This window comes from Sorex fumeus, unplaced genomic scaffold (assembly GCF_029834395.1).
Source record: "Sorex fumeus unplaced genomic scaffold, SorFum_2.1 ptg000067l, whole genome shotgun sequence".
In the NCBI taxonomy this organism is placed as follows: Eukaryota; Metazoa; Chordata; class Mammalia; order Eulipotyphla; family Soricidae; genus Sorex; species Sorex fumeus.
The window spans coordinates 1,268,273-1,290,227 of record NW_026606124.1 but is presented as its reverse complement, the minus strand read 5'-3'; the positions used below and the strand labels follow the sequence as shown (position 1 = coordinate 1,290,227).

General features: G+C 46.8%; 1 protein-coding gene across 1 annotated transcript in view; it reads left to right on the top strand.

The window, feature by feature from the left end:
• Window positions 1-21,955, top strand: part of TSPAN3 (tetraspanin 3) — a 174,942-nt gene that overhangs the window by 132,509 nt on the left and 20,478 nt on the right. The window contains exon 2 of the mRNA XM_056128751.1: window positions 10,099-10,171. Within this exon, the coding sequence (XP_055984726.1) occupies window positions 10,109-10,171 (63 nt within the window). The 5' untranslated portion in view covers window positions 10,099-10,108. The remainder of the gene's footprint in view (window positions 1-10,098; window positions 10,172-21,955) is intronic.

Genomic DNA, 21,955 nt, shown 5'->3' with positions numbered 1-21,955 from the left:
TTGCACATGGTCAACCTGGGATAATCCCCAGTACCACATATGGCCCCCAGAGCCCTGCCAGTAGTTATCCCTGAGCACAGAGATAGGAGTAAATCCTGAACACTGCTGAATATGGTCTAAAAAAAAAAACAATAAAAATAAAACCAACACTGCATGATTTTTAATATATAAAAAAGCTTTTCAAATACAGTAAATACGTGTGATGCAAAATCAGGATAGGGGTGATAATGAAGAAGAGGGCTAGGAGGGAAATTCCTGGGTTTGACCAGTGTTTAGAGAGGAGACGCAGAGAAGGAAAGAAACCCAAAGGGGAAGAAGAGAAGGAGAAGTAAGGGGTGAACACGCATCAGGATTTCAGTAATACCAGTGATCTGAGTGAGGGTTATAGTCATATATCCAAAACACAGATTCAACAGAACTAAAAATTTGAGATCTAAATGGCAACCACTGGAGCTTTGTAATGTGCCTGTCAAGGTGACAGGAGGGAGTAGAGTGAGGGATGGGATGGGGAGTGGATCTGAGAGCGCTGGTGGAGGGATTGCTGTTGAATTATTGTGTGCCTGAAACAGAACTATCAGTAAATTTGTAAAACAGGGCACTTTAATTAGAAAATTAATTAATTATTTTTTTAAAAAGAGATGACTGGAGTTCATCACCTCTATTTCTTGGCCTCGGTAGTGATTTCCCAAGTGGGTTCATCTTATCAAGTTGTGACCCTATGATCTGTTTACTCTTCTGAGTCTTTTTTAATTCCTAAAAAAAATTTATAAACAAGGAGCGGTTTGGGAAGAGAGATAAAACCTAGATTCTTAAACTGTGCATCGTGTAACTGAATGCAGGAGTCACAAGGTTTGTAAGGATTTGTTTGAAAAAAAAAACAAAACCTTTTCTCTTTTGAAAGGGGCTGGGCGTACTCCTTAGTGATGTTCAGAGAGTTCAGGACTACTCCAGGAAATGTTCGATCAGACCAGCATCTCACCACACAGCCCCCTGCAGTATCAGGACCATCCAGGGCACCCCAACATGCCCAGAGGACCATGTGCTGTCACAGATTGAACCAGGACCAGCTATTATGAAAGCATGAGCCTTAACCCCTATACTATCTCCCCAGCTCCTAAAATAAATTTCCTTATGATTTATATCAACAAATGTTTGATTTATACACCTCTTTTACTTATTTATTTGGGAGTCCACATCTAGCAGTGCTCAGGGGCTACTCCAAGCTCATTTATTGAGATTCCTGTCCCGAGTAATGCTTAAGAATAGCACACAAGGGGCTGGGGCATTGGCACAGAGGTTAGGGCATTTGCCTTGCACGCGGCCAACTTGGGCTCGATTCCCAGCACCCCATATGATCCCCGAGCACCACCAGGAGTAATTCCTGAGTGCATGATCCAGTAGTAACCCCTGTGCATCACTGGGTATGACCCAAAAAGAAAAAAAAATGACACTCAAGGGCAAATGGAGTAGCAGGTGGCATCCAGGCCTCCTGCATCCTTGTAGTAGCCTCTTTGCGCCAGCTCTCAGGCTTGGGCACCTAATTCATACAACTCAAGGTTGCATAAAATTTCTTGAGTGCAAAGTGGCCCCTGGAACCACAGGGTCTGAGCAGCTCTGCATCCTCAGGCCCTCTCATGGGACTGCTGGACAGTTGGCTGAGTATGACAGAGACTGGCCCCTGAGCCTCTGAGTACCACTTAAGAGACTCCCACAAAACATCTTTTTCCTCGGATTAAAAGGAATCATGGGTGGAAACATTTAGTTAGCCTTTATTTATTTTATTATTATTTTGGTTTGGGGGCCACACCTCGGGGTGCTCCTGGTTTACTCGTGGCTCTGTGCTCAGGAATCACTCCTGGCAGTCTCGGGGAACCATATGGAATGCAGGGAACTCAGGCTGACAAATGTCCTACCCACTGGACTATCACTCCAGCCTTTACCTTTATTTACTGATTCTTGGTTTGGGGGGCATGCCCAGCTATGCTTAGTGCTTAGCTAAGTGGCTCTGTGCTGGCATGGGGAGGAGCAGTGGCAAGACCACACAGGGGTGCTTGGGATTCACCCTGGGCTGGCTATGTGCAAGGGCATGGTGTGTGATGCTTGCCACATTCTGCACTGGGTCCAAGAGTGGCAGAGATCAGCAGTGGGAACAAAAAAGGACTCCGAATCTCGATGGACTAAGAAGTTAGAGCATAAATAAAAACAAAGTTCAAGTGAAAACAGATGATAAAAACCCGGAAGGAATCAAATGGAAAAATAAACAACAGCTAAATTGAATGTATAATAAATTTTAGCAATGTTCCTGAAGATGCTCTTCCCCCCTTGTCCTCTCTTCCTCCCTCTCTCTGTCACTGTCTCTGTCTATGTCTGTATGTATCTGTCTGTCTGTCTGTCTCTCTCTCTCTCCCTCTCCCCCACCCCCTTCTTTCTCTCTCTCTCTCTTTCCACTCTGATGCAGTGGAACTCTGACTTGTGGAATCTGCAGGCCCAGCAACGCTGGCCACTTGAAATTTATTCACTTCTCAGAGTACCGCCCCATAATACAAGCAGTATCCTTTTCCATTTGGAAGAGAATTGCAAAAATCTGTAAGAAAATGTTAGGAAATATCATTCTTTATCTTGCTGATAGGGAAACAGAACCAGAAAAATTCAGGGTAACTTAAGGACGTGGGGCTTAGCGGGTAAGTGGAGATTTTGCAAGGAACAGACTCTGATCCCTGAGACCACGTGGTCCCCTGAGCACTGCCTGAAATGACTCCCCCAAGCACAGAGCCTGGAGTTGGCCCCAACGAATAGCCCTCAAGTATCTTCAAATGTGACCCCCCAAATAAAAAGAACATAAAGTAGCTCCTGTCTGTTCATAAAACCACTAAGGGACAAGAGCTGAGTCACCTCCGCTGCTGGTCTCGGGACTCACAGCCTGTGTAGCCTCCACAGGCTCATCAGCTGCCTCATTCTGTTTCTTTCCCAGTTCCTGGAAAAATGTCTTCAGCTACATCATTTGTCCCACAGTGTGGGTTTGTTGCGTCTGATGGCACTGAAAACAATGATGATTCCTTTATGTTTCGACTAATGACGGACAAACTTTTAAAGAGCTTGGAATCCTGTACCAGGAAAATAAGCGAACAAAAAGCCTTCTGTATTTTTGTCAGTAGACTCAGGGTTGGAAAGGGCGGCATAATCCTTGTCTTTACTGCCAAGAGACTTGCATAATGATTTCCTGCATCTTTAAAGCTCTAACTCCATTAAGGGCTTTAATTGGTATTGAGCACTAGACTGTGTGAATGGAGGATATTATCCATATGTACCCCCAGCACCTCTTCATGTCATCTCTTATCTGGGAACTATTAAAGTTTCTCCATTAACAATGCATAAACATTTAGAATCATCAGGGTTATCGGCATCGTGTGAAAATGCAGAGGGGCCGCCTTTGCCTTGCACACTCAGGCCGACCTGAGTTTGGTCCCTGGCATTCCAAATGGTCCCCAGAGCACTACCAGGAATAATTCAAGTGCAGAGCCAGGAGTAAGCCCTGAGCATTGCTGGCTCTGGCCCTGAAACAAAACAAAAAAGCAGAGAAAATATTTTAAGGACACATCGAATTATTCGGCACTCATTTCGATACTTTCAACTTTTCTTTTTTGTTTTTGTGGCCACACCCACACATGTTCAGGCCTTACTCCTGGCTCTTCATTCGGGATTCACTCCTGGTGGTGCTAGGAGGCCATATGGGCTGCTGGGCATCCAACCTGGGTCTGGTACATGCAAGGCGAACACCCTACCCACTGTACTATGTCTCCAGCCCTGCTAGTCTCAATTTTTCTGCAATGAATATGTCACGACACCTGGTGGTATTCAGGGCTTACTCCTGGCTCTTGCTTCGGGATCCCTCCTGGCAGGATTTCGTGGATCTAACTCTGATCACTGGAGTGCAAGGCAAGCACCTTACCCATTGCACTATCTCCCCGGCAAAGTTACAATTTTGGTGCAGACTAGACCATTACTCCCTTAGCACCGCCCACTCCACACCCACCACCCATGTCCACTGTTCCCTCCAGTCAACTTAGCTTCACTCACCCCTGGCCTGACATGCTCAAGTCTATATTCCAGTAGTCAAAGCTTATCATCGATTGATGCTGTCCATACCCTTAATTTGTTTCTCTATATGCCACAGACAAGTTAGCCTGTATTAGCTCTTCTGCCTCTGGGTTATTTTGCTCAGCAAAACACATCAAGTTCTGGAAAAGTAATGTTAGATATTTAAATGATTATCCATATCATTCAGAATGGCTAACCAAAAGAAAAATGTTCTCAATCTTTGCGTGATTTGATTATCTAAATTAGTAAATACAATGGAATATGTTAAGAATTTTTACCAGAGTAGTTGGCATTCTCTTCCACGTGAGGGTCAACGTTCCATGAGGATACACTGGGACTTGCTTGCACGATCTCATTTAGAACCCTACTATGTGACAACTCTGATACCTGAAATGCTGCCCATAGCATGGGGGAATTAAGGCCAAGTCACCGGGCCCTACAGGCTTCTGATGTTCTCCATTATCTGCTGTTTATAAAATTGTAAAGTTCTTGCAATCTCCGAGAGACAGAACTGGAGAATATTTTATTAGACATAGAGCAGCATGTCAATGAGCAGCATAAAACAGAAAACAGTTATGTGATCCTTGCAGCAATATATATTTTATATACTTTATAATTCTTCACAACTAAAATGTCAGCAATACACGGAGTCTCTGCTTATTCAATTTGAGGAATCATCCTTATACACAAGTTTAACAAAACCCTTTGAGGCAATTTCTTTTGAGTTTACTGTGATTTTTTTTTGTTGTAGCATGTGATGTGTCTTCTGAATTCCAGTAATTCCATCTGAAATCTCAAATATACTATTCTGATGAGGAATTATAAAGTATTATTTTATTATTGCTTATTCATATACATATAAACATAAGTAGAGAGAAAACTGAGATCTCTTGATGGGATTATCTTCTTTGGGATGCATTGCTATTTTAAAGTCTTTTGTCAATATTTTATTTTAGAATTATGTCTACTTTGGGGACTTGTCCAATTTTTCTGTAATGACTATTGTATCCATCAAGATTCTTTTTTTAAAAAAAATTTTAATTGAATCACCGTGAGATACAGTTACAAAGCTTTCATGATTGAGTTTTAGTCATACAGTGATTGAACGCCCATCCCTCCACCAGTGCGCATTTTCCACCACCAATATTTTCAGTATCCCTCCCACCACCCCCACCCTACCCACCCCTGCCTCTGTGGAAGCTCCTTACTTCTTACTCTCTTTACTTTTAGGCATTATGGTAAGCAATACATATACTGAGAGGCCATCATATTTGGTCCTTAGTCTACTTTCAGCACACATCTCCTACCCTGAGCGAACCCTCCAATCATCATTGACTTAGTGGTCTCTTCTCCATCCCAGCTGCCTTTACCACAGCACATGAGGCAGGCTTCCAAACCGTGAAGTCATCCTCCTGGCCCTTGTCTCTACTGTCGTAAGGTCTCATATTATGCTATTTTATATTCCACAACTTCGTGCAGTCATTCTATGTCTGTCCCTCTCTTTCTGACTCGTTTCACTTATCATGATACTCTCCATGCCCATCCAGTTATAAGAAAATTTCATGACTTCATCTTTTCTAACAGCTGCATAGTATTCTATTGTATAGATGTACCATTGTTTCTTTAACCAGCCACCTGTTCTTGGGCACTTGGGTTGTTTACAGATTCTGGAAACAGTGCTTCAATAAACATTCAAGTTCAATGTCATTTCTACTGTGCTTTTTTGTATCCCCAGGATATATTCCCAGAAGTGGTATTTCTGGGTCATATGGGAGCTCAATTTCTAGTTTTTGAAGGAACGTCCATATTGTTTTCCAAAAAGGCTGGATCAGTCAGTGTTCCCACCAACAATGAATGAGGGTCCCTTTCTCTTCACATCCACACCAGAACTGACTGTGTCATCAAGATTCTTGATTATAGTAGAAACTGACTCCAGCAAACCAGAGCAGAAACAAATTTATGGTTAAGAGCATTAGGTATTTACACCATCTTTATAAAAGCTGGAAGATTTAAGCAGGAGTGAGAAAAGGGGTAGGGAGAAAATGAGAGAGAGAGGAGAGAGACAAGAGAGAGAGGAGAGGGAGAGGAGAAAGAAGAGAGAGAAGAGAGAGGAGAGAGAAGAGAGAGAGGAGGAGGAGGAGGAAGAGAGTAAAGGGAGGAGGGAGAGAGGAGAGAGAAGGGAGAGAGGAACGAGAGAAGGGAGAGAGGAGAGAGGGAGGAGAGAGATAGAAAAGAGGAGAGAGAAGAGAGAGAGGAGAGAGAGGAGAGGAGAGGAGAGAAAAGAGAGAGAGAGAGAGAGAGAGAGAGAGAGAGAGAGAGAGAGCTTGCTCTCAGGAATGCTTGTGCAAGCCTAGCCAGGATCAAACCAAGGTTAAGGTTGGGGAGACAGAAGCATTTGGTGCCAGGAACAAACTCAGGCAAAGTGAAGCGCTCCTCCCTTTTGAGCTTTCCCCAGATAGGTACACTTTGATTTTTACAACCGGCGGGGGGAGAGGGGATTTGCTCTCATTTTGGTGAAAGTGATTTTGTGAATCAGAGTACGTTCTAAATCACATAGTAGGGATTAAAGAACAGGAGAGTTACGTTACTTTCAGTAAGTCACTAAGAGCAGGCTCTTGAAATGTCTTTGTGCCAGTGCTTTATTTCAGAATCATTATGCTATGATAATAATCATACCATAATAAGCATACTATTATTCTTTCCCCCAACACTCTCCCCCAGTAGCGCCCCTCCCCAGCACCCCCATACACCTCAGACGGGTGTCCCAAGGTGAGTTTATAGCTTACAATGTACAGGACAGTTTACAGAACACATAGTGGGTCTGCTTTGTTGGTGGAGAAACCTTGGCCCTTTGTTTGCATTTTTTCCTATAAGCACAAGTTTTCAATGTGGGTAAAATGAGAATATTGGGCCTGGGGCAGGAATTTTGAATGCCCAGAGTCCAGGAAGTTCACTTTTCTAGGAAGGAGTCTCCCTGTGGGTGGAAGAGATTGGTGAGGGAGAGTGGGGTGCCTGGCATCAGTCTCAACCTAAGTAAGACGAGAGGGGTGCTACTCATACGGAGTTACAGTCCAGAACGTGCTGAGCCTGGAGTGTATCTGAGTGGCCACAGAAGGTTAAGATCCCTGCTGTCCATTCCACCTGCCCTCTTGTTTATATCACTTATTCCCACTGCTGCGAAATCAATACTTGTAGAAAGAGGTAGCTGAAGCTCTGTGAACTCCCTGGGGCCTCAGGCCAGAGCTAATCCCCTCGTGGCCACCTCCCAGCTCCCAGCATTGGTCTGGCACAAGAGTTGGGACCCAGTACATAATGTGTGGCATGTATTAATGACTCAGCCCGGCACGCTGCTGAGAGCACTGCTGGCTAGGAGGCCAAGAGAAAGATCTGGAGAAGACTTAGCCTCAGGAGAGTGCCACTGGGGAAAATGGCCACTGAATGGGTTGAAAAATATCCAAGAGCCTAAATCAGAGCCCTGAGAAACATCAGGGCATGGAGGAGGAGAAGCCAGCCAGGGAGGCATAGAAGGGAGAATCAGACAGGCTGCTGTGGCCGGCAGATGAGAGATGTGTCAGATGAATCTCTGTGGAGCACCTCTGCTCTGCCAGCTGCCCAGGAGCCCACTCACTCGGGTCTCTCGACAACTCAGACCTCACTGGCCCCCTCCCAAGGTCAGCTAGCAGGTGGGGGGGGGGCTATACTTCGAAAAAGGCTGTATTGATTGCATCGTCCTGTCCTTCCCTTTGTTGTTGTTATCAGCGTTGTTGCAGTTACTATGCCTGGCAGTGGTGCTCATTGGGGGCCCCTCATCAGACTGTGGTGCTTTCACACTCAGCCACTCGGTGATCACTGACCCCTTTTGCTGTGGTGCTTTGCCAAAAGCTGCTTATCCTTAAAGTGCACACATTATGGTTGTAGCACTGGCTGGTAGTGTATTGTCTTGGTAGTGTTCCCACAGCTGGCTGTGGAGTGATGGAAAATCATTGTAGAACTGGTAATCATGGACACCAGGACTGACAGGATCTCAGTTGCATGTGGGACTCCAGGGATTTGAACTCAGGACTATACACTTGCATTACCAGCCTGCTGAAAGCCAGGTGTTGTTCCCTCCACATGGCTTCTTGCTGGGCATGCTCCGGTCAGGCTTTCCTGCTGGCCCTTTCTGCTGTAGGCTGAGCTTCCTACTAGTACCCCTCCCCGCAAAAACCTGCTTCCTCCCAGTCTTCCTCTTTCTGCCACCCTCTCCAGTCTCTTCCAGAAGCCTCCTCTATATCTGAAATCCTTTGCTATCCTCACTGACGGCTCATTTCCCTTGGCCTTATCTCCCTGAATGTGAGCTGCAGGACAGCGGTGTGTATGTGGCTCACAAAAGTACCCACCGCCCATACAGTGAGGCTCAGAGTGGCCTTGCAGAAAGCATAAAGAGCCAGTATGGTCCTCCAGAGGTCGCCAGCTGCCAACCAACAGGCTCAGGAATGGAAGGAAAGTCGGACAAGAGGCCTTGGAAAGAGGAGTAGTTCAGGGCACTGCTTGAGAACAAGGAGATTAAGGACAAATGGGCTTCCCCCCATTTTGTGTGGTGCCTGATCAAACCCAGATCTTTGCTTTACCTCTGAGCCACATCCCTGGCCCAATGCATGGGTATCTTTAAGAAGCCCAATCACAGGGGGAATGCAGGGGGTGGGAACGCAGGGGGTGGGAGGTAAGGCTAGGAAAGACAGTAACTGTAAGTGCTTTGGAGGGTGACTGAAAATTTGGTTTTCTGCACTAGAACACCTGTAGACCACCTGTCTCTGAATAGATTTGTTTTTTGAAGGGTGGAGGTTGGGGGTTGGTGGGTGAAGGCTGTACCAGTCACCCTGCAGGGCTATTCCTGCTCTGGGCACTATATGTGGTGCTGGAGATCAAACCACAATCCAGCAAGCGCAAAGCAAGCCCACTTTCCCACTGCCTCCAGCCTCGTGTCCATCGGGGGGCCCACTGGGAGGTGCTCAAGGCTTTCTCCTGGCTCTGTGCTCAGCGATCACTCCTGCTGGGCTCGTGGGACCATACAGGGTGCCAGGGGTTGAACCTGGGTCCTCCGTAGGCCAGACAAGCACCCAACCTGCTGTACTATGGCTCGGACCCGACTCTGTCCGTCTTTTAAGTCTCTTTCACCATCAGTAAAAGAAGGTGAACACTCATAGCACCTTCCACTGGGGCTGTGATGGGAGTTAAATAAGCTAAAAACCACAAAGGGGGGGAAACTCTCAGCGCCAGCTAGTAGGAACGATTCAAAGTTAGAGGAAGAGCGTAAAATGTTACAAAGTAAAAAGATACGTTCCTGTATCGTTCTGAATCCTGGTCCAAGAGTTCGAGCCCGGGGCAGACTGGCCGTGTTATCCGGTGCCCAGCCCAGGCCCACACAAACATGTTCTGCCTTTGTCCTTTCCGATGACTCTTCCCGGAGCGAGCCTGGCGCCTGACGCACCCAATTCTCCACCGGTCTGCGGGGATGCTCACCGCGCGTCCCCCTAACGGCGGGGGCCCGTTTCGCGCAGGCCGAGCATCACCCAGGCCTGGAAAAATCTCAAGGCGGCGCGGCAGCCGCCGACCTTCCAGAGGAAAGAAAGAGGCGTCTGCGGGCTCGGCTTCGCCTCCAAAGCCGGCGGCGCGAACGTCGCGTGCAGGGAGAGCCGGGTCCTCCGGGGCCTCCCCGGTGAGTCATCGCGCCCAAGGGCGGCCAGAGGCCGAGACCCGGCGCGGAGCCCCCGGCTCCTTTAAGGAGGCGTGGCCTGGCCGCCGCATCCCCGGCGCCGATTGGCTGGCGGGACGCGGCGGGGGCGGGCCCCGGTTGCCGGGGCGCGTCTCCCGGCCCGAGGGGACTGCGGCGTCTGCGCGGAGCGGAGGGTGGTCGCCCGGGCCGCGGCTGCGCGACGCCGCCGGGGCTGCGGTGGGCGCCGTCGCCGAGCGTCCCCAGCGGAGGCGCCGCCGCCATTGCTGCCGGGCTCGGAGCGCATCCGCCGGCGCCATGGGCCAGTGCGGCATCACCTCCTCCAAGACGGTGCTGGTCTTCCTCAACCTCATCTTCTGGGTGAGCGGCCGGCGGGCGCCGGGACCCGCGGGGCCGGGCTAGGGCCGGGCCAGGCTCCCCGCGGCGGCCTGAGGGAACGGGGCGGGCGGCGAGGCCCCGCGGAGGCCCCGGGGCGGGCGCGGGCGGGCGGCGGGCGGGGGCGGCGGGGGCGGCGGGGGCGGCGGGGGCGGCGGGCCGGGCGCTCGGGCCGCCCGGAAACGGGGCCGCGTCGGCGCGGGCGGCCGCGGGCTCCTGCGCCCCGGGAACGGGCGGAGGCTGCGGCGCGGTGTGCGGGGCGGGGGCCCGGGGCTCGCGGCTGGGTGCGCGCGCGTTGTGAGTGTGAGACTCGCGGCTGTGTGTGTGTGTGAGACTTGCCGCTGTGTGTGTGTGAGTGTGAGACTTGCCGCTGTGTGTGCGTGTGTGTGTGTGAGAGTCTCGCGGCTGTGTGTGCGCGCGTGTGTGTGTGAGTGTGAGACTTGCCGCTGTGTGTGTGTGCGTGTGAGACTCGCGGCTTTGTGTGTGTGTGAGTGTGAGACTTGCCGCTGTGTGTGCGTGTGTGTGTGAGAGACTTGCCGCTGTGTGTGCGTGTGAGTGTGAGTGTGAGACTTGCCGCTGTGTGTGCGTGTGTGTGTGTGAGTCTCGCGGCTGTGTGTGCGCGCGTGTGTGTGTGAGTGTGAGACTCGCGGCTTTGTGTGTGTGTGTGTGAGAGACTTGCCGCTGTGTGTGCGTGTGTGAGTGTGAGTGTGAGACTTGCCGCTCTGTGTGCGTGTGAGTGTGACTCGCGACTCTGTGAGAGAGACTTTGTGTGTGTGACAGAGAGAATGTGTGTGTGACAGAGACTTTGTGTGTGTGTGTGTGTGTGTGTGTCCACGTGTGTCCACGTGTCCGTCCGTCGTCCGAACTCCCCAGCCTGGCTGGCCAGCGGCCCGGAACTCGGAAAGGTCGAGGCTCAGAGGCGCCACATCATCCTGCGACCCGAAACGGGCTCTTGGGGGCCTGGGGCGGGGAGTCCCGCGTTCGCGTCCCTGGCTGGGTGGCCGCGAGTGGCCGTGGACACGCCCCCAAATCGAAGGGCGTTGCTCCCGCCGGGCCGGACCTTGCACCCGGATAAGTCCCGGCCGTGCCGCCCCCCACCCTGCCCTCAAGTATTTTCCAAAGGAACGTGGAGGCAGCGGCCACACCGTCCTCTCCTCCCGCCGCGGCCGGTCATCTCTCCGTCTCGGTGACCGGCCCCTGTCCCTGACCCTTGCGGGACACTTACTGCATATTCCACCGCCCGCGCCTGGTCGGTCGGCCTCTCTCTCTGTCTCTGTCTGTCTCTGTCTCTCTCTCTCTCCCCCACCTCTCTCCCTCTCTCCCTACCCCAGTGTACAGAATCCCGCCTTCTGACGCCCCTCCTCCACCCCCACGCCCTCCAGCACCTGCTGGAGCCGGAAAGGGTGTTGTATATGGAAGAAGGCACTTGGGGACACACGCGTTGCCCCGAGTTCTCTTAGGGCGTTTGCCGTGTGGCAGGAAGCCTCCTGCCCGTAGTGTTCCAAGTAACTCACCTGATGTTGGGATTGCCATGGTTTCCTCTTTCCCAGTTCCAGCCTTGTGTCTTCATCCTGTGAGTCCCTTTAAGACGGGTGGAGGGTCCCTCCCTTCCCCCCTTCTCTCCCCCCCCATGAGAGAAGCACTCAAATTATAAAATGCTTGGGCCGAGTTGCAGCTCTGTGCCCTTGATCATACTTGTGACTTTTGCCGGCACAGCGATTTGGGTTTGAAGAGTAACAGACCAGCTGTCAGGTGAATTCTAGGCTGTGTGATGAAATATTGGAAAGAAAGACGGGGCCGTTTTTCTTGGATTCCATTTTTTATTCCCTCCAGATATAGCTAAGTTTATTGTTCGTGAATCTTTGGGAATTTGTCTTTATATGTACATTGCACTTCGTTTGTGCTTTTTACAACAGCTTCTTATTGTCAGACTGAATGCACACTGGATGAAAAAACACCCTTGACCTAGGTTAATAGGATAGTACAGTGGTTTTCAAACTCAGAGCAGGGTCCACAGGTGTAAAGTGGTTGGAAACCACTGGAGTAGTAAAAGTTTTGTGACGATAGGCAGTGGGAAATACAAAAAGAGGGCAGGTTAAGTGCAGCCTAACTAATGATTAGGAGTGTCTCAGACCATATGATTAGGGCTGAACGGTTGGGATCTGATGACACGGGAAACGATAGCTAACACTTGAATGCTTACCACCCTAGGACTGTGGTAAGCTCACTTTTACCCCTATCTGGTAGGGATTATTATTATTATTATTATTGTTATACTTATTTTAGAAAGGAGGTCTGGGGTTAGGTAGCACATCCATGGTATGACAGATTCTTAGTTCAAACCCTGATTGGTTTATACGCTAAATCTGGTGTTAGTGCAAAGAATGACTTAAGATTTGGAGGTTCATAGAGGAAATTCACTGGGCTGAGTACATGTTTTGCTGTTGGAGGCGGGGTTTTCAGCCCTTGAGCACTGCCAGGTCTGGCACCATCCCCTATGTCCTCATTAATCCCTCCTCTCCCAAGACTCCTCTCCCCCCTCCCCCTTCACTCCCCCACCTCCTACCACCCACCCTCACAAACACAAAATTAAAAAGTGGGAGCAACTGTTTGGGTAGCTTAGAGGTACTTTCTCTAAGGCATACTGATTTTAACATTGTTTAGAATCTGTACGCCATTTAAACCACAATGTATAGCTTGTCCTAAAAGATTAGATCTCTGGGGCTTAAGTTGGTAGGGCATTTGCCTTGCATACGGCCAACCAGGGTTCAGTCCCTGGCATTCCGTATGAATCCTCAGCACTGCTGGAGAAATTCCTGAGTGCAAGTCAGGAGTAGCCCCTTGAGTATTGCAGGGTGTGGCCCTGAAACAATAACAATAACAACAAGAACCCTGTTTACCCTGGTGTTTTGTAGTGCATTCTAATATATTTTTATATAGTGATTTCATCCTCTTTATGATGTCTCAGTGAACAAGTAGAAATAGAAATGAAAAGAGCAGAAATAGAAATGTTCCTTACATAAAACATAGCAAATGTTTATCCAGGTTTCCTTATGCAATTTTAATGAACACCAACTCAGTTTCACTGGCCTGCTCCTCACTGTCAGTGATATTGTCTGTTGATGCGTGTTAAAGTTTAATAGGCTTAGAAGATCTTTAAACTGCACCTTTTTGTATCTTGATACCCTATTTCACTTGGTAGTTGTTCAGTTAGTTGTGTGGTGAAATAGGTATGTACTAAACACCAGAAATACTAAGGCTTTATACCAAATGAGTTTAGGCCAAAATTATTAACCTTCACTTGGTCTAGATCATGTCTGCTTAAACCTTTTCCACTTAAGACCCCGTTTTACCTGAGAAACAACACAAGCAAGTGCTGCCAGCAACTCCCTGGATTCATTCCAAGGTTGATTTTAAAGTAATTTTTTGGAGGTTGCGCATTTACAATCCTCTTACTGTTGCCAATTTTTTTACTCTCCTTTTGATGTGACAGATATGATCCCATATGGGGTGATGAGACTACGGGTTAGATTATGTAGGAAAGCATAATTTAAGGGTGTAACTGTAGATGGGCCCAACTAAAATCTTGGAGGTTGTCTAAATAGAGCTTTAGTTTGATATTCCATAATATTAAACAAAAGGGTATAAAACTTAGACATCTCTCTTTTTTAAATCAGAATGGCAAGTGTATTTGTGGTAGACATCGATACTTTATAGGAGATGTTTAAGAATGTTTTGGTTTTGTTTGGGGTCACACCTGATGGTGCTCAGGGATTACTCCTGGCTCTGTACTCAGGGGTCACTTCTGGCACGGCTTGGTGGACCATATAGGATGCCAGGGAATGAACTGGGGTCAGTTATTTGAAAGGCAAATGCTTTAACCACTGTACTCTCTCTCCAACCCCTGGTTAGGAATGTTTGAAGTACGACTATCTTTTTCAAGACTAGTGGAACAGTCATTAGCCTCTTCTGTAAACTACCTTTGTACAGGTGTCATAGAGGATTCATAATTGGTAGGTCATTTGACCTGATCCAGCATGTATCTAAAATATATTTATATAAGTACTTTGAAATGTTTAGGATTTTCAGTCTAGTAAGTTAATTGAGTCATCAAATCCCATGTTATATTACTTTTAGTTTTCCTATACTATGAGAAAAATCAGACGATGAGTATTTATTTTGCTCTTTCATCATGTCTGAGACACTCTAGGGTCTGTAAGAAAAAGCCTTGTCCATGCTTATAGAATTCGTAATCTGACACTTTTATTTAGGCTGTTGTTTTTCATCACAAATACAGTGGAGTTTTTTTTGGAGGTGATAGTAACACTAAAACACCTGTGGAGTAGGAAGTACCACAAGAAAGTCAGATATCTTATAAATACTTTTAGAAACAACTTCAGAATGTTGCATCTTCATTAATCATTCACTCATGTGAAATACCCTGTACAGTAAATACAAATTGTAATTGAAAGTCATATAACATTTAAGAGATGGCATCTTAAAAAACAAATTTTCACATCATGCCTCCTTGTGTGAATATATAATTAAGGAAAATTGATTAGGTAGACAATATAACAAATACTTGAGCACCTACCTTGCTAATATTGATGAACTGTTGAAAAATATGGTGGAAAAATATATGTTCCTGTATATTTTATATCTGGCAGAGCAAGACAGACTAGTAAAAGTAAGGGAAAATAGGAGCAAGAGAGAGTAGAGGGATTTAGGGCATATGCCTTATAAGCAGTTGGTCCCTATTTAATCCTGGAGTATATTGCCAGAAAGGGGCCACCCTCTAGCACCTTCCAAAATAAATGAAAGCAAGAAAAATATTCAGACTGTGGTGTGTTATGCAAAGAATGAAAATGGAGAGATGATAAGAGTTGTTGAGTAGCTACTTCAGGTTAGCAAAGAACTCTTCCAAGGAGGTGAAATTTAATCTGAAATATACAGATGGAACCAATTTTGTATTGAGTTGGGGAAGATTGGGGGTTGGGGGTGGGATTCAAGGCATAAAACAAGGAAACAACCTACAGGACCTAAGGCAAGAATATGCTTGTGTCTATACCTTAATGCATTTTTTTTAATGTAATATTTCAAGGAAAACTTCTTGTCACAAATCTCCTTTCACATTTAGTGTGTTCTACCACAGCCCAACTTTTGCATTAAAAATATGATACCTTTAAACTGGAATTTCATTTGTTCTCGGAATTTTTTTTTCTGTTTTCTGTATTTCTGTATCATAAACAACAGCTCTAACAGACTATGTCATAAGAACACACCTTCAGCTGGTATTTTTTCCCCTGGAAGAAAAGCTATCAGTCAGCATGTCATGGAACATAACAAGAGTCCTTGTGGGCCACAAAATGAGAAAGGTAATATAAACTACGGATAGAGGCAGATAGGTAAAAATCATACAAAATCATTATCATAAAAATCATTGTATTTGGATTCTAGGTCTACTTTTCCCTCCCCTATTCCAAAATACACTCACGGACAGTGTCAAATCTTCCATAATTTTGAGGAGCCAAGCTCAAAGAGCATAGTGTGTTTTTATTGCAGTAGGCCCTTGGTTCAATCCCCATGGTCTGCTGAGCACCACAGATGTGGTTCCCATTAAAAATTAAATTGATAAAAAATACTTTCTTTCCCTCTTTTATATCCTTAGTAGTTTGATAGAGTCTAGTGATTAAAAAAAGAATTTGTTTATGTACTTTTTAAAAAAATTATCTTAAAAATGTCTATGGTGACCTCTCTGATATTTAATTCTATGTGGACAAAGCAGTATCATAAAGTTTAAGCACCTCCTTCAAATAGGAATAACTAGATCTTTTTTATTGGTACTGTATGGAGGCAGAAGATCTCAGAAAAAATGCATCATTTGCTCTAAGCTTTTCAGATGACCCCTGAAGCCCTGCCATCTGAAAACAGTTCATTTCCATGGTTTTGTGGTAATTTGACTCTGACCATTGATTTACCTGATTTCATCACAGTTTGGCTTTTTGGTTTATTTCCAGTTTCATCACCATCTGAACTTTTTGGTCTTTCAATTGATAAGTATAATTAGATTAAATAGGACAGCTTTGATAGTTGTGTAAACAGTACTACGAAAAAAAAACAAATACGGGACTGAGGAGGTAGTACAGGACTTAAAATTCTTACCTTAAACATTGCCAATGCTGGTTCAATCCCTGGCACTGTGTGGTTCCCTTAGTGCTCCCAAGAGTAACTACTGAGGAGCTGGAGAGATAGCACAGCGGGTAGGGTATTTGCCTTGCACATGGCCAACCCGGGTTTGATTCCCAGCATCCCATATGGTCCCCCAAGTACTGCTAGGAGTAACCCCTGAGCATTGCCAGATGTGACCCAAAAAGAAAAAAAAAAGAGTGAGTGACTGCTGAGGACAGAGTCAGGAGTAAACCCTGAGCACCGTAGGTAGGTAGGTAGGTAGGTAGGTAGGTAGGTAGGAAGGAAGGCAGAATTGAGGAGCAAGATTTTTGAATTTTGTGTTTTGGATCATTTTTTGTTTGATTTGGTTTTTGTTTTGGGGCCACACCAGCCGGTACACAGGACCTGTTCCTGATGCTGTACTCAGGGAACACTGGTGGCAGAAGGAACATGATCTTTGAAATATCAGTTGAAAGGGATTAAATATCTTTTGAGAATAATGACATAATACCAATTATATTGCTAATGATGAGGAAATAACTTATTGTCAAAACTATATCACTCATGTAAGTCACTGTCACTGTCCTCTTGTTGTTCTTCGATTTGCTCGAGCGGGCCGAGTAACATTGTGAGACTTGTTACTGTGTTTGGCATATCGAATACATCACAGGGAGCTTGCCAGGTGTTGTCGTGCGGGCAAGATACTATCAGTAGCTTGCTGGACTCTCTTAGAGGGGCGCAGGAATCGAATTTGGCCATGTTGGCTGCGTGCAAGGCAAACGCCCTACCCGCTGTTTTATCGCTCCAGCCTGCTATTGCTCCAGCTCTTTGCCTTGCACTCATGTAAGATAAAATGTTTTTTCATGTCTCACTGAAAGGTGTTGCTTATGAGGAGGAAAATAATGTGCACTGAAGGAATCAGAATTGTGTCAGATATTTAGAAAAAAAAGAGTTAAAGCCAGATAGACTTGGGGCTGGAGCAATAGCACAGAGGGTAGGGTATTTGCCTTGCACGAGGCTGACCCGATTCTATTCCCAGCATCTCATATGGTCCCCTGAGCACTGCTAGGAGTAATTCCTGAATTCATGAGCCAGGAGTAACCCCTGTGCATCGTCAAGTGTGACCTAAAAAGAAAAAAAAAGCCAGATAAACGCCCCAAAATGATATGTGGGGCGATTAGTTGAAGAACCTACACTTGAAGTTTAAATTTGGGATTGAAGAGATACCTATTTTATGTGGTGAGAAAGGACAGAGTTAGAAATTCATTTGAGAGAAAAAGTCTCAATTTCATATATAATTTTAAATATTAGATTTTCTGATTATGCAAGTTTTATACTGGTTTTTCTTTCCTTCCCCAACTCCTACCCCTACCCTTTGTTATTGATGACTTTACCATGACTGGGAGTTGCACATATGCTCTAGTGCTAGCTGGGGTTCACCTACTTGCTCACCCACTTGGCCACATTGGGGCACACTCTTGGCTCACTGAGGTTTGTGCTCTTTTTACAGTGATTGTATACATGCTTGCCAATGATCATATGGCTAGTTGAGGCACACAGGTTAATGTGGCATTCACCAGAGGTTGCTGTGGGGCTCACACATTTGCTTACCAGAGGTTACTTGGACCTCTTTCAAGTTGCACTGCTCTCAGGGTCACACCCTATTTGGGGGGAGGGTCCTGTGACAGTGCCACCTGGGCTGTTCAGTGCAAGAACCTGAGGCTGCAGTGCTGCTTGGGCCCTGTGGTGCCAGGACATACTTGGGCAGCCCTGGTAGTGCTCAGGGGCCTCCCAGCAATGCTTGGAGAACTGTAGTGCTCGGGATAGAACCAGGTCAGCCACATGTGAGGCAAGTGTTTTTAACCTGTGTGTTATCTCTCTCTGCTCGGGGTGGGGAGGGAAACTCAACCCTCCTCCAAGGGGCCCCGGTGAGGACAGCCAGGCGCGGAGGCAGGAGATTCTGCGCTGTTCTCTTCCAGGAGCTGGGTTTTATAGTCTGGTCTTGGCCGTTGCTGGGATTACATGGCGCTGGGGGCAGCTTCAGAGCCCCGGCAGCTGAAGACCTCCGGTTCCAGCCACAGCCATGCCTAAGACCACTCTCCACACGTTTGGACGAGCCTCACGCATGAAAGAACCAGCAGAGGAACCCAGGTGTGCGATACCTGGGGCTTAGATCTCGAAGCCTGCCCGAATCGGGACTGGGCCTCCTCCACCCAGATCCCCCATCTTCCAGTATGTAGGCGTTACACCCACCAACTGCCCCCGACATCTTATTATCTAGTTCTTACTCTGGGGAACCTGGCAGGGTACCGAGAGTATCCGGCCCACACGGCAGAGTCTGGCAAACTCCCCGTGGCGTATTCAATATGCCAAAAACCAGTAACATGGGTTGATGGGTCTCATTCTCCTGACCCCGAAAGAGCCTCGAATGTGGCACTTTATAAAATCTCAGGACTAGGATGAAGGGCTGGAGCGATAGCACAGCGGGTAGGGCGTTCGCCTTACAAGCGGCCAACATGGCCGACCCGAGTTCGATTCCTCCGCCCCTCTCGGAGAGCCCGGCAAGCTACCGAGAGTATCTCACCCGCGGGGCAGAGCCTGGCAAGCTCCCCGTGACGTATTCGATATGCCAGACACAGTAACAACAAAGTCTCCAATGGAGACATTACTGGGCCTGCTCGAGCAAATCGATGATCAATGGGAGGGCCTTTACCTTTACCTTTTAGGATGAAGGAGACGTTACTGGTGCCTGCTCGAGGAAATCGATGAACAACAGGATGACAGTGATACAGTGATCTCTCTGGTCTTATATTTGCTTTTAGTTTGGTTTGAGTTTGGGGGCCACTTCCTGCTCTTTACTCAGGGATCATTCCTGATAGTACAACAGGTGACCATATGCCATGCCAGGGATCGAACTGGAGCAGGCCGCGTGTAAAGCGCGCCTTACTCCTTGTACTGCCTCTCTAGCCCACTATGTCGATTTTTAAAGACACTGCAAAGTATCTTTTAAAAAACAGCCATCACTACTTCCATTACCCAAGACAATTTTGGAACTGGAGAAAGAGTACAGAAATTAAGGAATTTGCTTAACCTCCCTCTGGCCCTAGTTCCATCTTTAGCACCACATATGGCTCCCCTAACACCGTTAGGGCTCAGCTGCTGTGCACAGAGCCAAGAATATCCCCAGATATCAACCACCGCATGTTGACCCAAACAATTTTAGTTTAGTGACAGGATTACAGTAGTATTTAAGGTTCTGGTATTGATGTACAAGGATACTGCTTACCTCTGCCACCAAAGTGCCAATGACCCTACCCAGTCCCTGTGTCTACTCTGGTCCAGAGTTTCTTCTCTTCCTTACCATCCCATATCTCTCCCATACCTTCTCTTCCATTATTTGTTAATTGACATTTATGATTTTGATGCATACTCTTAGCTTCCTTAGGTAACTCGAGTTACCACCCATGTGCTCAAGTCCTTCTACTTACGTTCCCGTGTTACTTCCTGACAGCCTTGTTGTCCTTGTCCCCCGACAACCTGGAACTCTCAGGTCTGTATTCAAGTATCTGAGTCAAACAAAATATTTTAGGACTGTAAACAGGTATTTCTCTGGGTTCCCAGTGATGATGAACATTCCTTCTATAAGAAATTTTTGTTTTTATGTGTTTTTCTTTTTGTTGTTGTTGTTGGTTTTGTTTATGGGTTACAACTGGCAAGCACTCAACTATCCCTGGGTGTCAGAGATAGTTCTTGGTGATGAGGGGACTGGAGGTTGGAGGGAAAATGGATTGAACCCAGGGTTACTGCTTGCAAAGTACTCCAGCCCTATGAGCCATCTTCCTCAGCCCCTGATTAGATTTATAGAAGTGGGATTAGTAGCTACAAAAGCTGTAGATTCTGAGGCTCATGTATGTTGTTAAATTATCAATCTTATAACAGGTTATTCTGTATTTATACTTCACCTTCTCTCTACCCTCCACATGTTTTAATACTGTTTGCCTTGTCAGTAATCAGTTAGATTTTAAATGATAATTATTTTAGCTGCAAAAAAAATTTAATAAGAGTAACTTTCATTTCTGAGTGAGGATTTAAAATTGTTAGAATATTCTCTTTTTTTAATTTGATGATGGAGTTGAGAATATAGGAAAATAGTAAAAGGGTACATGGAATATGCACTGGGTTTGGTAAAGAAGTTGTAGCGCTTGCTGCAAAATATATTATCACTGGGGTATGGTGCTGCCGGGCTGGAGCGATAGCACAGCGGGTAGGGTGTTTGCCTTGCACGCAGCCAACATGGCCAACCCGAGTTTGATTCTTCCGCCCCTCTCGGAGAGCCTGGCAAGCTACCGAGAGTATCTCGCCCTCACGGCAAAGCCTGGCAAGCTCCCCGTGATGTATTCAATATTCCAAACACAGTAACAAGTGTCACGATGGAGACGTTACTGGGCCCGCTCGAGCAAATAGATGAACAATGGGAGGACAGTGACAGTGATGGTGCTGTCAGCAGGTCAGTCTGTACCTGTGAAGCGAGTGCATCAGCAGCCTGATGGTCCTTTCAGACTTCTAGATACCCCAAAATTGCTGCTGTGCCTTTGGCCAGATCCCAACAACTTGGGGCAAAATTTACCAAGAAAGTAAACAGCCAAAAGTTAGGTATGTGGGAGACAAACACCCACAAACCACCTCCGGCTCAGCTGTGTAATTGTAGGCAAGGCCTCTGGTTCCTGATCAAACTGCTTAATGGCCATGATCCCGGAGACTCAGAGACAAACCTCGGAACCCAGCGGCTTTTGGCAGAAATGCATCTGGTCCCTGCAGTCGGTTACCAGCGCCGGGCCACCCCAGGGGGGAATAGGTCTCGTGCCTTGGCCTGTTCCTACTGGTGGCTTGGTGGCTGCCATCCTCCAGAGACCACTGGACAGTCAGGTTTGGGCCGGCAGTGACAAGACACACAGGGTCTCATGGGATGGAGGTGGAGCCAGCCCTTTTCTCCCCACCTCAACGCGACCCCTAGTCACCGCCCACAAACGACCTCTCTGGCTCCTGTTCAAGCCGCTTAACAGCCATGATCCAAGAAACTCAGGAACAAATCTCGGAACCCAGCAGGTTTTGGCAGAAGTCCCTCCAGATTTAATTGTTAAAATTTCAGAATTCCAAAGTTGCGCAGCCACTACTGCAGCCATGTGACATCATATATTATTCATAATCGGCAATAGAAAATAAATTGTCTATGGTTTCCTTTTTGGCAGATCTGAGTGTTGGGTCTGTCGTCAAAATATTGAATGTATTCAAAGTAGAGAGAGTATTGTTGAAATCATCTGCCCCACAGGTGGGGGGAGGGTGTGGGATGGGGGGTGTACTGGGGTTTTTGGTGGTGGAAAATGGGCACTGGTGAAGGGACAGGTGTTTCATCATTGTATGACTGAGACTTAAACCCGAAAGCTTTGTAACTGCTCTCATGGTGATTCAATAAATAAACTTATAAAAAGGGGGGGAGGGGAAGTAAGGTGGTGTTTATGCCCAATTCAATCAGCCTAGTCAATGGCTGAATAAATAGCAATACTCCTACTTAAAATATATATATATATATATATATATATA